General features: G+C 38.3%; 1 protein-coding gene across 1 annotated transcript in view; it reads right to left on the bottom strand.

Annotated features, from left to right (window-relative positions):
* The window catches only part of Vps41 (VPS41 subunit of HOPS complex), a 166,266-nt gene that overhangs the window by 93,481 nt on the left and 54,854 nt on the right, over positions 1 to 17,931 (bottom strand). The window contains exon 5 of the mRNA XM_006988909.4: positions 3,670 to 3,744. Coding sequence (XP_006988971.1) covers positions 3,670 to 3,744 — 75 coding nt within the window. The remainder of the gene's footprint in view (positions 1 to 3,669; positions 3,745 to 17,931) is intronic.

The following is a 17,931-nucleotide window of genomic DNA, read 5'->3' as shown; positions in this document are numbered from 1 at the left end:
CAGCCTCTGCTTCAGTCCTTACCTCAAGGTTGCTAGTTGACTCCTGCTCTAATTTTCCTCAATGATAGACAATGACACAACCAAATAAGCCCTTTCCTCTCCAAGGTAGTTTTGGCCACTGTTTTTATCACAGCAACAGAAAGTAACTAATACAACTTCAAAAATACCAAGTCAGGCCCATCGAGAGTCAGCCAGGCACTGAATCTGTTTGCTAACATGGTCCTTGCTAGGATAGATAAAAAAAGCAAACAAACATACTTGATGTCTTAAAAATTGCAGAACACCATTCCAAAGACTCAAAGGGAGAAAAAACAATGCATTTAAACGTGGCTTAATAGTACTCAGAAGCCAAAGGAAAACCCAAAGGCTATTTGGAAACCTCAACAAGAAGAAACCTATCTCTGAAACTACAGCAGAGTGATGTGAAGTGATGGTGACTGCCATTAGAAGGGGGGTTAACGGCTACCATATGGATCTTCTCTACCAGGTACTATCCCAAGTGATGAAAGTTAATCCATTGAGTCCTCACAGTAGTCAGGAGTAGGCAGGTATTACAGAGGAGGAGACAATCTGAGACACAAAGAAAACTACGCTTACTTAGCAACATGTAAAACACAGTAGTGTAATTCAAATCTGAATCCCGAGACCATGCTGCCTGATACCCAAAGAAAAACTAAAACTGCAAAATGGTATACAAATCCACACCCAAAGAGAAAAAATAAAACTGATGTTGGAAGGAAAGCCAACTAGCAAAACAATTAAACAAGTAAAGAAGTTGCCCACCTCAGAGAAGCAGAAGGACAAGACCAACATGACAGTACGCCAGGCGTAACTCAATCATCCCATTTTTTCTTACAACCCATGCATTTTTATGATACCACGTGTCCATTCATCTTGCTACATGCAAAAGTTTACGTAGAAAAATGGAAGTAAGAAAGAGTACAGAATGTAATGGGCTAGAAATGAAAGCCTGGAAATAGACAGTGGCTACACATCAGAGTGGGGATCAGAGAGGTTCCCTGTGTGGGCTTCGCTCTGTGCACATAATCCATCTGAGGCAAGGAAGATACCTGGGAAACCAGGCAATACACCACCATTAAGATAGCAGAGTGAGGTGCCAGCCCAGGCAGCTGGAATATGGTTACACTCTGCCTCTAAGCAATACTGCCTCCAGCCTCATATTATTGAATTTCTTTGAAGAAATGAAAACAAATAGAACTGAAGTAATAATGAAAATTATAACTGAAGTAAACTTTCCTGAAATGAAAGCAACACTTTAATATATGGATTAAAAGAGTTACTGTGTTCCAGACAAAATTAATGACAACAGATAAGAGTTGAGACGTAGGATAGCAACCAGATTACAAAGGCCATATTTATTATTTTTGTTTTTGTTATTACTATTATTATGAGCTGAACTATGAAGGACAAAAGTTGTTTTTAAAGATTTTTAAAGAGCAAAAGTAGGCTGACCAACAGGTATACTACAAGGTATCAGAATAAAATGGGCATTATCTCTAAAATCTGGGAGAAAAATCTATCAACCCAGAATTTATTTTGTTAAATTAGTATGCTCTATATGAAGTCATCCTTCACAGATGAGAAAATATACCCTATCCTGAAACCTTATCCTAAAGGTTGTGTATAAATCCATGCCACCAAAAGGAAACTACAGACACAAACACTCTGTACACCTGTGTATCTCAAATGCAGAGCTTAAACACAGAGAAGCCATGAGAAAGAACTGAGCACAAAGTGAATGTACAAGTAAACTTTAACCAACTATCAGAATGATGACTTAAAAAACCAATGCGGGTATCAAAGATTAGCAGTGAAATAAATATAAGTACCTGAACATGAGTCCTAGCAAGTCAGTGAAAGCAAAAACCATAACAACCACTGAAAGACACACGTGACCCCGGTGAAGCCCTTCTGTTCGTATGGCAGCTAACCACTTCATACATCATTTTATACAGCCTCCCAATTTTCACAACACTGACTACTGGGCAGGGCTGACGTACATAAATACATGTACTGAGAGATTTCTTTATGGTTCTATTCATGCTAAGAAAAGATGGTGGGAAAAACACTTCAAAACTATCATGAAACTACACAAAAACAAGACAAATATACACTTTTTCTAAACCAGGAAAGCATAACGTTTGCTAAAAAGATGCAATGGGAACTCTCAGGCCATCACACTGCATAGCAGATAGAGTAATTAAAAGATTCCACTATGACACATTACTAATGAGTCTTCAACAGTGCAAGTGCTGGAATCCCTAATGAATGTTTATAATTGAGAAACTGAATACTTGCCCACTTAGTTTAAAGAAACTTCTATCTGTTACAAGTTCAGAAATAATTAGGCCTTTAAGTAAAGAAAATTAAGATTAACTTTCTTTACAAATACACGCACAGGAATGTTTCAACTGTGAAGATGATTCTTTGCAATTTCCACACAAACCAACACTTCCCTTAACTCTTTCTTTGACATTTGTTCATTTCAGAATTTCACAAAGTATTATAAACCTTGACAGTACTCTTTGAAAATTAGTAGCATTCTAATTGTGTTTTAAAAGACTTTTGGGGCAAGATGAAGCTGAGATAAATAAAATGCATCTGTGTATGTCAAGAGGATGTGGTGTTGCTCTTTGTTAACAGATCAATGGCTGTAACACTGTTGATAGACAGACATGGGTGTCGCACTGTTGAGAGACAGGGATGGGTATATCCTCTTTTGCACTGAGTATATTGTTTTTAATTTACTCATCTTAATGGCCCATTGAATTCAGAGCACTTAAAAATGTATAAAATTAGATTAGGAAATCTCTATTCACTAATGAATGCATAAACTTATATAATGATTTTTAATGCATTCTCTTCTTAAACTGGTATTTTAGAGAAGTGGCTTAAATACTCTGCATTAGGATTTTATCACTGCGAGTGAACATTAGAAAAGACTTCCATCGACTTAAAAACAAAGAAGATATTCTTGCAAGTGGAAAATCAATCATCACAACCACTAAATGTCACAGCATACCATCAGCAAGAAGCACTGATAGTTGTTAGCTATCTGCTGCACAAATGATGTATGTCCTTGGTCCAGGAAGTAGGTGCCAGGTTTTTAGAAAACTGTACATATATTGATTTTACATTTATTTAATGTGGCCATTGTAAGACACTTTATTCTTCTGATAAACTATGATTGCTTATCAAAAGATTCTATAATTCAAGAGTAACATTCATAACTTGTGTGTTAAAATGAAAACCACCAGCCCACAGAAATCATGCCCACAAAATCCAATTTTGTGGATTTATGGCAGAAAAGCATTAAACTACTGTCTTGCAGGAACTGCAGACTAGTCACTGGAGTCAAGTGGCACAGCAGTAATGATTAAGGGGGCACGTCACCATGCCACAGCTGTTAATCAGCTTAATACTAGTTAGATTATTGACATTCTTGTAATTACTTTTCCTAAGGCACATTTGGGCAAAATATATTTTATTTTAATTATGAGCAATCAAAAGCAAGTCCAATATTGAAAAAGAATAATCAAGGCTCTCTGTTCACAGGTGTAAAGCAAGTAGAAAGCATCCGATCCCTCGCATGGGTGAAATCCAGCACTCACTGCCCAAGCAACTTCCCTGTGACCACTTCTCACATACCTTGCCGTCCTCCGAACACACACCCATGTGTTCTCCACTTTCATCCAGGCTAATCTGGTTGATCTTCACAGGACTCTATTAAACACAAACAGAAAATGGCATGGAAAACTTTAGGACAACATTTCAACAATCTGATATCTTTGCTCTTTTTAAAACTGACATGACATGAATTGTTTATCAGCTTCATGAATTAAGGTGTACTTTGTTCTGAGATGAAAATGTTAACATTTCAAATACATAAAACAAACAGCTTTGTTCCTACACTCAGTGTGAACGCAGAAACCCACGATGTCCACAACTTTTCTTTCAAATACCCGAAGCATAGTGAAAATACTACTTCTCAGAATCTTACATTCTTTTCATATGTTTTACCTACTTTATACCCTTAAATTTATCTTTCCCAAGCACAATCTATTAAAAGAACAAAACACACAAACAAATGTAAAAATGAAAGTCAGCACATAAATTCATTTTTTGCTTGTTTTAGTTTGTTTCATCAATCTGTTTGTTCCCTAACGAATAACCAGATCAACATTTCATTTTTACTTTGTTCATCATATTTTGTTTAGGAAAATCTTAGCTTTTATCACATTAATTAATTTTGTATCCCCCTCCTCTTTAAAATAATTTCAAATTTAAGCATATTCCACTTTTGATGCATTTTCCAAAAATTAAATAACAATTGCATTTTAAATCTCTACATAGCCAGTTGTTTACTTACTAAAATATTCATATAGGGGTTTTCTAATAAAGTCAAAACTCAGTGACCACTGTCAGCATCACACAATAGCTTTTGCTTTCATTCTTAAATAATGACCGGTTCCAAGTACCTGACACAAAGCTCCATAGCAGCAAGCCTTGAAAAAGCAATCGAGTCCATAGCCGTTAACAACAAAAGAACACATGTAGAGTTTAAAATTACCCCATTTGCCTTGTTGATGAGATAAAGGGAAATACACAAAACAGAATGCTGAATCTTCAACAGGAAAGTTTCTCACAGTCATTAAGGAAAGGTCAGGGCACAATAAGACCCTCACACTTTACAAAGGCTACATACTGACTGATTGCTGAGACACGTTCCCAAGAATTCTGGCTATAGAATCATTTCACATCTGGATCCCTAAATCACTGCACAATATTCTGATAGGTAGTCCAAGAAAAATCAGCTAGCTTGAAAAGTTTCTAGCATGTTAGTCAAGGAAAAGGTCACTGAAGACAGGTGGTCGGTCTGCTTTACAGGAGAATGACCTGACGCCCACGCTAAAGGACCAGAGCAGAAATAAGAGCAGACTGACTTACAGTGCACGGCTATGAGAAAGGCCTGGAGATGGGAAGCACTGCAGAGTCAGTAAGGAAAATGCAAAGACAAAGATAGGCAGCCCTGGGAAAGCACTGAGCAGAACATGGCCACTGGGCTGAGCACCAGCCTGAAGGTCAGCCCCACAGCTTTATGGGGATAAACAATTCCTCTAGTTAGTCATCTTCCATTCTGATCTTCCATCAAACATTTTACATCTACTTTACACTTGGCAAGTAAAAGCTATATGGACCTCTCACTGTATTTTAACTGGCATCTGCTATAATTGGTTTAAAATACATCTTCATGGGTGGGTGTGGCCTACTTTTTCTTCCTCTGATGAATACAGCACTGTCCACAAGTAACTATAAAAATAATATTTGAGGCCAGAGAGACGGCTCAGCCATTAAAAAGGCAAGGGTTACAATAAAAACATATAGATTATATTACTGAAAATTAAATAAAATTAAAAATTCAATTCCTAAATCATAGTAACACATATCAAGGATTTGAAAACCCATACATGACTGTACTGAAATGCACAAAGATCACAATATCTTCCCATTGCAGAAAATTCCAGGGGACAGTGTATCCAACACCTACAAAACTAAATCCAAGTGCTGAAGGCAACCAATGCCAAGACTCCATTATAAGGCCTTTTATACTGCAAGTTATAAATCAGAACTAGATTTTTATCCCATACAGTGCCAAGTTTTGTGTACTCTATTCCTAGATTCTTGTTACTAAAAGGGCCATGGCCTGTCCAAGTAGTCCCTGAATTTCACTTGTTGGCCCCTAAAATGGGGTCAATGCTTTATTTGATAGTCAAGTTTTGAAGAAAGTGGTGAGCTTAGGAGAGATGTCTCCATCTCACATTAGGAAAAATGAAGCTTCAGTTTCTACGTGTGATCCAAGGCCTGCTAACTAGCTAAGGCAGTCAATGGTATCTCAAGAGCAGATCAAACAAATTTACCATGGTACACCTAGCAGAAACTACATTATTCCATTAACAATACAACAAGGAAAAAAATAATACCTACAAGGTATGGCAATGTTTCCTCTCAAATGTATTAGCAACAGATACCTTAAAACTTTCTAGTATTCATTGTTTCATTTCCCTGACTACAAATAAACTTAAGCCTTTTCCTTTAGTCTACAGAGCAATTAATTTGATCTTTATAAAATACTTATTTAAATCCTTTTCACATCTTTCTTTATTAAGATATTTCTTGGAGCATGAGTGACGGCTCAGGGGTTAAGAGGTCATTATGCTTTTAGAGGACCCAGGTTTGGCACCCAGTACCCACATGTGATTTTTCTCCAAGATGGTTATTACTTTATTCATTATGTTATTACCTTAAGTCATTTCAGAAATCCTTTTATTTTTCTGCAAGAAAGATACCAGTTGAGCTAGCCCCATTTATGAAATAATTTGTCCTTCTACTTCCAAAGGGAAAGGCATTTACCATACTGTAACCATTTATATACAGAGACAACTTTCTGAGCTTTTGAGTGAGTTCTCCTCAGCCATGTTCCTCTCAGTTCCACATTGATTTCATTAGTAAATCTGCATATAACTCGTCTGGCACCTTGGTAAGACATCTAGTCAGAACTTCCCATATTGCCCTTGGCTCTTCTCAAGCACTTGTCCTACCATTTTCTTCTGCATTTTCTTCTCTCCTTGGCACTTAACATGCTCATTTGATCCAGTCATCAGCTGTAAGCTCACTAACTCAAATGTAAATTTCATGATTCTTTGAAGAATAAAAATTATAATTGTGTACACTCTTTCAAAGATCACAATAAGGAAATGCTTTTCAACTTACTTAACTAGGCCTGTATAAATCCACAATAACAAATTTTAGCAAGAACATCACAGGGAAAGTACAAGCAAGGACCTAAATGGAAAACCCTGACGAAACCGCTAACAAGCAGAGTCAGTACAGACATCAAAGCCAAGTGTATTCCAAAAATGCAAGTCTGGTATAACATAGAGATGATAAAACACAATTTTATATATTAGTAGAAGAGAAAAATTGTAGAATCATCTCAACAAATGTAGAAAGTATCTAACAAAACTCAACATCCATTCATGATAAAAAGCTTTAGCACACAGAAATCTCCTCAGCCTCATAAAGAATATTACATATGACTAGCAGGTATATCCTACCATGATCAGAGGCTTCCTGTTATCTTCATGATGCTGATTCTCCTTATCCAGAAACATGATGCATTTTTCCATAAGAAGTGTCTCTCTACATGAAGCACGTCTCCCTGTAAAGCATGTCATCATAGGAGACACTGCTCCATATGACGTCTGTCCACATGAAGCATGCCCTCATAAGAAACCATCTCTCTACAAAAACTGTGTCTCTCCACATGACACATGTCTCCATATGAAGCATCTCTCCACGGGAAGCCTTCCTCCACTTACCTGCATTTAGAAGTCTCTGAAAAGCTTTAGGTTTTCCCTTAGAGTCCTCTGCATTATTCTAGGAGAAGCCTTGATAATAACCACCTTTTCTTTACTCCTAACATTCACAATCCAAACTCAGTTATAAAATGTATAACAATAGGCAAAATTGTAGTAAGTAAGAATAATGAAAGAATATGTAAAACATCCCTACTATAAAGAACAGTGCAGCAAAAAAAGACAAAGTTTTGAGGAAGTCTCACATCATCTGTTCCCATGGACTAGGAGCTACATTTACTTTGTGACTATTTCATTACATAATTCACATACTTTTCTTTTTATTGCTAATTTTTAGGTTAGAATAAAAGTAATGGGTTTTATCATGCTATCTGCATACACATATACCATACATTAGTCTCAAAACCAAGCATTGTATTTTTCTAGTTAAATTTTAAAAGTTGTTTTAAAATGTCTGGGATCATCATATTTGGTGGGTTATTTCAAGGTTTGTCTTTCCCTTTTCTTTTGTTTTTATTGTTGCCACACACACACCCCACCCCATGATTGTCAGACGGATCAAATGTTCTATTCTACTTGGATCATCTCTATTTTCAAAAACAAAACCACTGCTTTGAATGTGATAAATGTACAATACCACTTAATTACATCCTCAGCACCAAAATATTTATCTGCAACAATGAAAACAAGCACATGTAGTAGGTTACAACGAACATCTGACTGCCATTTTTCCTGTGGTTCTCCATGACAGATGCTTATCAGTTGTACTGACAGTTCTATCGCAGCAATTCTCCTGCTGTGTTGCCTTTTCCTCTGAATTGCAGACTTCTCCCAGTGAAGGCTCATAACATGAAAATATCAAGGATTGGAAAGCTCAAGATGTTACCAGATTTCCAAGGCCTTTCTTTCATGGGCTGAGCTGCCTGTCAGCTAGACAAGGGGCTTCAGGGATGCAGCATTTGTGTGTCCTCACCAGGAAGAAGTGGCCTTCTCTATGATGGGGCTGCCTTTGAGTAACCCATGACCCTGTAAGGAGCCACATCAATTCACTGGCTCACCAAGCTGGACTGAACTGGAATGGTGTCTTTGTTGTTGATACCCCAGGAACAGTCACAATGTTCTCAGCAATTTGATATGGATTTTAAATGTTTTCTATTTTACTAATTTCTTACTAATTTTCACTTTATGCCTTAGGAAAAAATTTGATTTTCTTAATTTCCTAAAATGTTACTGCATTGCTCAATAATTGTAATTATTTACCCACTAATTATACAATGAAGTATTTCCTTATTAGCATTTTCAAAAAACCAAAAACCCAGAAAAGTAAGTAATTATAATAATTATTTTCTCTCTTTTTTTTTTTTTTAATAAAGTTACGTTTCATTCTGCTTCAAATTCATGATGGCAATGATGGCACAGAGATCCCCTCATCCATACAGAATGCTTTCAAATGCCCAGAGGATGCCTGAAAGTGCTAACAATACTGAACTCTATATATAAACAAGGAGGAAATGGGGTTCATTTGACAGCCAAAATGGCTACTAAGCAACTATACAAGATATGGTAAGGGCAGACTAATGCTCTAGGTAGAAACAAGACGGCATCATGCTCAGAATGGTGCACAATTCACATTTTGTGACTTGCTTCTGGGATTCCCAACTTAATGTTTAGACCAGTGGGTCTCAATCTGTAGGTTGCACCTCTCATGGAGGGTCACCTAAGAGCATCGGAAAACACAAGTATTAACGATTCATAATAGTGGCAAAATTACAGCTAGGAAGTAGCAATGAAAATAATTTATGGTTGGGGGTTACCACAACACGAGGAACTATATTAAAGGGTCGCAGCATTAGGAAGGTTAAGAACCACTAGTTTAGACAGTTGGCCATGGGCAACTGAACCAATGGAAAGCAAAGAATAACAGAAGACTCACCTAGTAATAAACCCTGGTGTGATGACACTTTGTTTACACAATATACTTCATGTATTTACACAATTTCTTTTTGTAACCTATGACACTGCAGTTTTAAATATTTCATATTCTCTATTTTAGAGTCGTAGTTTGATGGTGAAATGTCCCTTACATGCTCATGTGTTTAAGCATTGGTCACCAGCTGGTGGCACTGTTCTGGGATGGCTGTGGAACCTTTTGGACATGAGACCTACAGATACACTGCCTTGGAGGTAGACCTGAGGCTTACAGACCCTGCTCTGCTTCCTGCCTGAGCTTTGTCTGCTTCCTGATTGGTTCCACAGAACAAGCAGCTGCCTCTGCAGCTCCCTTGCCCATGCTTCCCTGCATGGAGGACTGTACTCTGCAATGTCCTCCATAAGCTGTTTCTGATAGGGATTTGTCACAGCTGTGAGGAAGGAGCTCAGGAAAGGCTCAGAGTATATGGTTTTAATAATGACATTTGTTATTTAACTATTATCCATACATATTTATTGTTATTAACCCATTAGCGATTTAAAATGGCTTCAAAATTTCACAATACAAGCCTGGTTTTGTCCATTTCTCCTTGAAGTTAAAATAAATTTGTACTTACTTTAAATTCCCTGTAATTTGGTGTTTCAAGGGGTTTAACAGTTACAGCTTCCCTTAACTTTGAAATGCGATCAAACGCTACACGGTTAGTCTGTCCTCCACCTTACCCTATACTGCTGGTTGTGCTTCTGCTGTCCTCATGCTGAGTCTGACCCTGACTTTCACAGTGCATTGCTGTCCACATCATCTCGATGCAAGGTACTTAAGGCTGAGACTGTCTTCCCCTTTGCGGGAGGGGTGCTGACACTGAACACAGGGTCTTGCATACACGGGGCAAGCACTCCATCACAGAACTGCATCTCTATCCCTTGTTTCTTCAAGACAAGGCTTTGCCACGTAGTATACCCTGGTCTTGAACTTGTAATCCTCCAGCCTTAGCCTCCCAGCATAGACACTATATCACTTCACCCTAGGTTTTAAAATGATGTTTTCCATTTTATTTTTATTATATTACTCATATTCTTTATTCTCCTTTTCTCAGAGTTGGATGCTGTCTACTCTTATCTGTAGACAGCTTTTCCTTTGGGCCACTAGCTCACAAAAAAAAAAAAAGAAAGAAAGAAAAATGGCATGGAGTCTTATTAATTATGAAAGCTCAGTCAATAGCTTAGGTTTGTTTCTAACTAGCTCTTACAACTTAAATTAACCTATTTATATTAATCTACGTTTTGCCTCATGCCTTTTTTACTCTCTTCCATCTTGCACCTCCTGTTTCCTCTCTGTGTCCTCTAGCATCTCTCTCGTGCCTAGATTCATCTCCTCTCTTCTCTCTCTCTCTCCGCCTGGAAGTCCCACCTAACTTCTTCCTGCCTAGCTATTGGCCATTCAGCTCTTAATTAAAGCAATCAAAAGGCGCCTTGGCAAAGACACATCATCACAGTGTACAAAAAGATTATTCCACAACACTTAACTTGTTGCTTAGTGAGTGCCTTAAATGATACATGAACTATGTTTCTATGAAAAATCAAATTGAAAAGTATCAGCTCATTTGATTGTTCTTGGGTTACTTAAAACGAAACGGAGAGAGAAAAGCCAGTAAATCTACCAGTAAAACTACAATCTTAAACTCTACAAGCAAGAATCTAGAACTATTTTCTTACTATGATGTCAAAACTTTCAAAATAATTTAAAAGACTGTATTGCAGATTAATGATATTTACTGTCATCATACACTTTGAAACAGGTTTGTAGATTATTGTATCTGAAGGTTTCTTTAGAACATTTTTTGAAGACATGTGAAATTTTGATTCACCAAAATAAAAAGGAAACAGTCAACTCACAAAGGAAATACTGCAAATGAAAGGTTAAGGATGATTAAACTTACTAATAACAAATTTGCACCTGAGAGCTAAAGCAGTGAGTGTTTACTATGGAAGCAGCACTGAATTTTTAAGTACAGAGTTGGTCAAAGACACTTAAAAATCACAATCCAAATTTGAAAGCCTTCCTAAAAGGTATTTGAGAATATGTATTGGAATTGTTGAAAATATATATTCCTACCTGAACAAAGAAAAGGTGCTTTCTATGGCAGTTTTCTCTTGCATGAGATTGAGAAATGGAAATTATTTAAATTTCTAGAAGCAAGTAATCTAAGTAATTATAAATGCTAAAATAAAATAAATATTTTGAAGTATCATGTAGAAAGTATTTGGCTTCATCCAAAAGATATCTGCCATTCATCCTGGCTTCTGGGAAGCTGTGTGTCCCAGCTGTTAAGGACTAACAGAGCAGGAGAACAGCCTCACTTGACACTGGGGGTGCTGCCATATCCAACCATTATGAGCTCTAACCAGCTGAGGTTCCTGGGAACTTTGCTGGACAGCTGACATCTATAGCAGGAGGCTATCACATACAATCTCAGGACAATGGAAGTCTCACATCTGCAGCTGTCCTGGTCTGTAGCTTTCGAACTTGAGCTGATTTTTGATGTGGACCCCATCTGTATGTCTTAGTGATTTTTGGTTTTCTAATTTTCCCCCATTGCTGGGATAAAACACTGACAAAAGCAACTTAGGGAATAAAGGGTTTGTTTTAGCTTGCAGCTCAAGGTACAGCTCCTCATTGTAGGGAACTCAAAACAATAGGACTCAAGTAGCTGGTCAGATTATGGCCACAGTCAGAAGCAGACAGCAACAAATGCATTCTGCTGCTCTGCTCCTTTTATAGTCCACAGTTCCACATAGGGAGCAGTACCACCCATGGTGGGCAGGTCTACTTACTTTAATTAACACAATCAAGATGATGTCCCGCAGGCATGCCCAGAATCCATCTCCCAGGTGGTTCTCAATTTTGTCAAGTTGGTAATTAACACTAACCATTATGCCCTGTAATAAATAATCACACTGTGTATGCCCTTATCTACTCACCAAATAAGTGATGAGCATACATGGAAGTCTGGAGAAATGTGCTCTTAAATCTCAATCCCTGGCTACCATATTTTAATGTGGTTATCATTTATATAATCAGAGGCAGAAAGTCCCAAATAGTAGCACTGAATGTATGTTTTTTAAAGATATCATTAAGTGTAAGGGCCCAGAGAGATGACTTTGTGGATAAAGTGCCTATTTGATGATCAAAGTTTAGATCCTCAGCACCTACATAAATACTGTGTAGGCATAGCAGCCCACCTGCAATTCCCAGTGCTTAGGAAAGCAGACATGATTCTTGAGCAAGCTGGCTAGAGAAACTAAGTTTATTAGTGAGCTATAGCTTCAACCAAGAGACTCCTTCTGAATAAATAAGGTGGAGAGAATCGAAGAGGACTTTGACATCATCCTGGGGCCTCCAACTGCTTATGCACAAACATGCATGTGCAGCAGGGACACGCATGCACCCACACACATGAAAACACACATATACACATCCAATTACACCACACATTACATACACAAGAGATATTTATAAGTCTCACCTTTCTATGTTTTGCAAGTTTTTTAAAAGTAGTTATTATGTTTGTATGCAGAGATATACATCTTTAAAACCTGGCTACCTAGGAAACTGATTCATTTAAAACAAAAGAAACTAAGTATCATTAGCTTTCACCAGTATCACACAGGTAAGGAACTACCACACATGGCTTATGTTAGTGATCACTAGTACATTACCATTTGTACAACAATCCTGTAACATTCAGGAAACAACAAACAAGAAGAGAATTGAAGATGTCTGTAAATGGCCTGCACCTGTCTTGCCATCCATCATCATCCTTCTCACATGGGGACAAAGGTCAAGCATTCTTGTGCCATTTCCACACAGTGCAAATAGCAAAACCAAAAGGCTGCCAATGCCCACAACCTCAGACCAAGCCCTGGAGGCACAAGACCCTGCATTTTTTTTTCCAGAATGGGATAATTTTTTCCTTTTTACTCAAGAGCTGAAGAAAGGAAAGAGTCATATCTAAAGATGTGTTTGGGTATATGTTTACTAAGATGGGATGCTGGAACAGACACAGAAAAAGAAGAGGGACCAAAGGAAAACAGACTGGAGAGAAATGGGCTCAGCTGTGCTTTCCATTAGCCTCAATCTTATTCCTAATGGAGACACGTTTGGAATTCTGGACAATATAAGTGAGTTTGTTAAAAAATCAATAATGTCAAGCTGACACTATAGAACATACAAAAATGTTTCCTTAATGGAATAAAAAAAAAAAAGAAGAAGTTCAAGTAAACCGGAGGTGGCAAGGACCAGCACACACCTTCTAAATCTAAGTCCACTACATGTGGTGCCAAGTTCTTAAAGAAAAGGCAAAATTACTAACAAGTACACCTCATGGGACAATCAATTACCTAACATAAAATACTTGAAATGAATACACTTAGTATGGATTATGCCAGTTCTTCAATTAGGAATAAATCCGTGGTCATTTCAAAAGCTGCTTTTAATGGTGTTCTTAGTGGCAACTCTGTTTCCCCAGACGCTCCTCATCACCCCACCTTAAGCTATCCGTCCCCCAACAGTGAGCCCAAGAAATCAATCTGCTAATGTATAATTTGTAAGGCTCCTCTGACTAACAAATGGATAATTGATCCCTTCACAAATGTTGCATCCATACAGCCGGAGTGGAATGAATAGGAAGAGAAGACAAGCTCTCCTTCTCCTGTGCATCCAGGCCAGTTTACTGCCCCTTAGTCACATCTAGTGAAAAGGTCACACTTGCATTCCACATGTGAAAAGCAAATGTCCCTGCTTCCATAGTTTGGAAAAGCTCATCTTACTGTATCTTTTACTGGTTATAAGTCCTGGAGGAAGAAAAGGTCTCTACCTGGACTTCATGAGCCAAGGAAAGCATGCCTGGCCATAGGTGGTCTACAAATCACAGAACAAAAACTACATTTATTTTCTCACTGGCCAACCTCTAACGATACAACTGCAAACCTCAGGAGCCATCAGACTTCATCTCAAGCAGGAAAGCCTTCTTTGTTCCAAGATGGGGAATACGTTTAACAGAAAGCAATCTTGAAGTGAGGCATTTTGTGAACATCTCCAGAAAAGCTCCAAATGCAGGCTCAGTAAAGGCAAAAGAGAAGATGTAAAGTTCCAGCTGGCTCTTGAGGAAAGCCACACATTCACTGCTGCTCAACCTCTGGTCACTGAAATCACTCATAAGTACCTGGGCAACTGGCAGCCATCCATGCTTCCAATGCAAGGTGCTCTCCCAAAGAAGCTCAGAGGATGAAACAGTCAGGTACTATTGTAGGTTGACTGCTTTGTAACAGACATCTTTGCTGACCACTGTAGTAGGCTGACTGCTTTGTAACAAATCCCTTGTGACCACTGTAGTTGGCTGACTGATTTGTAACAAACACCCTGGCTGTCTACTGTAGTTGGCTGACTGCTTTGTAACAAACACCCTTGCTGACCACCTTAGTAGGCTTACTGCTTTGTAACAAACATCCTTACTAACCATTGCTTCTCCTCCTTCAGTAATGACAATCACATTGTATACTTTTGAACTTATGACAATAAGCAATATAAACAATGCTGAATAAAAGAAAAACAAGCAATGCAGCCTTTTGTTATTTATGGTCCCATTGACAAAACAAACCTATTTACGAGCACACCAGGTCCACATCTTTCAAAAGGCTATGAAATCATGAACCCACTAAATCCTGTTCAGGAGAAAATTCCTTAATGACATTTAGTACATATATTTCTCATTATGAAAAATGGAGAAGGGGAAAAGATATCAAATTAGCATTCATAACAAATATTAGCAACTGAAAATATCCTGTTCCAACTCTGCTTTAGTAGTATTAAGTGATACTGAATGGTGAATGTTATACTTTTATGTTTATGAAAATTTTAAGTTTTCAACCACTCAAGGCACCAGTATTCCAAGGAATATGAGTGGCATTCTCTTCCATTCCCTAAGTTCACTGACATGCAGAAGAGGTAAGTTTGAACGTGGTCAGCAAAGCTACTCATGGAAAGATTGCCAGCACTGGCTTTGCATTGAACCCTGCTGCCCCTCAGCCCTCATAACTCTCCACATCTGACAGTCTCCTCCACTGGCTCCTATTTACCTCCGTTTCCTCATTTCTTTACAGCCATTTAGTTACAGCTTCTCAGGCCCCATTCTGGACTGTGGTATCTTACCTGCCTCTCAATGATCAGTATTCACTTCATTTCAGCTCAGGCCTCATCATGGAGCCCAATACTCACACACTGCTCTACTGAAGTAGACCCTTCTTCAGTGTCTACTAAGATGCTCAGTGTCACTAAATGACCTCTGTCCATTTAGACAGTCCTGTCCAAAGTTCCCTCACACAGACCAAGACACTCATTCCTATCTATCATTCTCTCCCTTCAAGGCAGTTTTGGCAACCTTGATTTTCAACTGTCCTTTTTAACTTCGCATCTTTGGCTTGAATACACCAAGCACAGCCTCCTCCTGTACTCCCACCTAGAAAATCTCTGCCCTGACTCAAAGCAGTATCCACTCGTCAGGGGAAGACCTTTTTAATCGAAATGAAACAAAGAAGTGATTTCCTTCTGTCATCTGCACACATGCTTTCTTTTGGTTAAGTCGCCTTCCCCACCCCACCCACACCTCCCCGAGTCCTCTCCTTTCCATTCCATGTTATATGTGTTCAATTCTTCTTTTCATCCCCTTCCTTAAAACTTCTTTTTCTCCCTCTCATGGACCCCTTTCTAGTTTCAAGATATATAGCCACACTAACTCCTACATAGTGACACATATATAAAAATTAGAAGCTACGATTCAAATATTTGAAATACATGTAGCTTGTTTTTTTCTGAACCCAGGTTAGTTTACTGGCTCTTTTCCAGTTATATTCACTCTCCCCAAACTTCAGGCCTTCCTTCTCTTTACGGCTAAGTAAAATTCCATAACACACACCTATCATCATTATCATCACATTTTCATTACCTGTTCATCTGTTGAGGGACATATATGCTGATTCCATTTCCTCACTACTATAATAAAGTAGCAATAAACACAGATAAATGTGCAGGTATCTCTGTGGTAAGACACACAGTCCTTTGGGTGTTTACCTAGTAGTGGTAGAGATAGAACATACTGTAAAAAAAAAAAGTCTGAAAACAACTAAATAATGAAATAAACAAAAGCCTTGTAAAATAAACAAACAACTAGAGAAGAGAGGAAAACAATCAATTTTGTTACAATGTTGTTTTCCTAAACGTTTTTTAAAAAGTTTTAGAGACTGGTAAAACCTCAAACTAACTTTGAAGGAAAGAGCTAGCCTCTGACCTGTCGTGGCCCTTCCAGAAGCAAAGGTGTCACAGCTTCAAATTGAGTTTGAATAGCTGACAAAGCTGACAGTCACTGGGCCGTCATATCCCCATAACACTAACTATACTTCTCAGTTAAATGGACATCTATGCAAGAAATGCACTTCTGAGGTCTCCCTCTCTAGCACTGCCAGCAGCTGAGGGCAATGGGGCTGAAACGGAAGCTGCTTTGTCAGTAAGGATTCCTTCCAAACAGAGAGAACAAGAAAGTAGCAAATTCATCACAAAGACAAAAAAAAAAAAAAAAAAAAAAAATTCAACCCACTTTATTAGAATTTATTTTCTATTTTGAACAAACAGCAGAGGTACGTGATAAAATGTAGTAGGGTTCATTGTGCGTTGCATTTTAAATTTTCATATAATAGCTAAAATATTCCCTTCACTTCACAACCCAGTGGTCATTGCCTACTATCAACTTACACTTCCCAAAGTTCACTCTTACTTACTTAAGCAAAGCTAATCTGAAGGGGAAAGTATCTGAGAAACTATACAGCAGTGACAAGCCAAGAACATGATTACCTCCACCCTAACGGTATGAATGACAGCATGCCTCTCACTGAAGGTGACATCAGCTGTGCTCCAGCTGTGTTCCTCCAAGAGCTCCTGAACAGCACAACCCACTGAACTGTAGGCAATATTTCCCCCAGTGGCTCCTAGGCTTAATAGTTCACCATTACCACCCTCAACACTACAAAATCAATGTCAATAATACAGACAGGTTAAAATGCATGGAGTTCACTGTTCACATACAAATCTCCAGGCAGCCCTAAATATTTTCTCCTTTCCATGGTAAGAATGCTGTTTAATAAGGAACACATCTAATACGTTTTTTTTTTCCTTCTTTGTGTGTTCCTGTGTGTGACATATACATGTGTGCAGACAGAGGGATGCACTTGTCCTTGCATGTGAAGGGCAGACACCAGCATCAGGTGTCTGCCTCCATCATTTCTCACCTTAGGTTTTAAGATAGGGTCTCTCAATGAAGCTGGCCACTAACCAGGAGGGATCCACCTGCTCCTGCCCCCTTCTTACTGGAGCTGAGGTTACAGGCACACCCTGATACAACCAGCTTTTCCAGAGGTGCTGAGATCCAAACTCCGGTCCTCAATACTTGTGTAGCACCTTCTGTGGAATATTCCTGTACACTGTGTGACTATATCACTGTGTTTGGTTTAATAAAGAAACTGACTGTCCAATAACTGAACAGAATAAAATTAG

This window comes from Peromyscus maniculatus, chromosome 5, assembly GCF_049852395.1.
Source record: "Peromyscus maniculatus bairdii isolate BWxNUB_F1_BW_parent chromosome 5, HU_Pman_BW_mat_3.1, whole genome shotgun sequence".
Taxonomy (NCBI): domain Eukaryota; kingdom Metazoa; phylum Chordata; class Mammalia; order Rodentia; family Cricetidae; genus Peromyscus; species Peromyscus maniculatus.
This window is presented reverse-complemented; position numbering and strand designations above follow the sequence as displayed.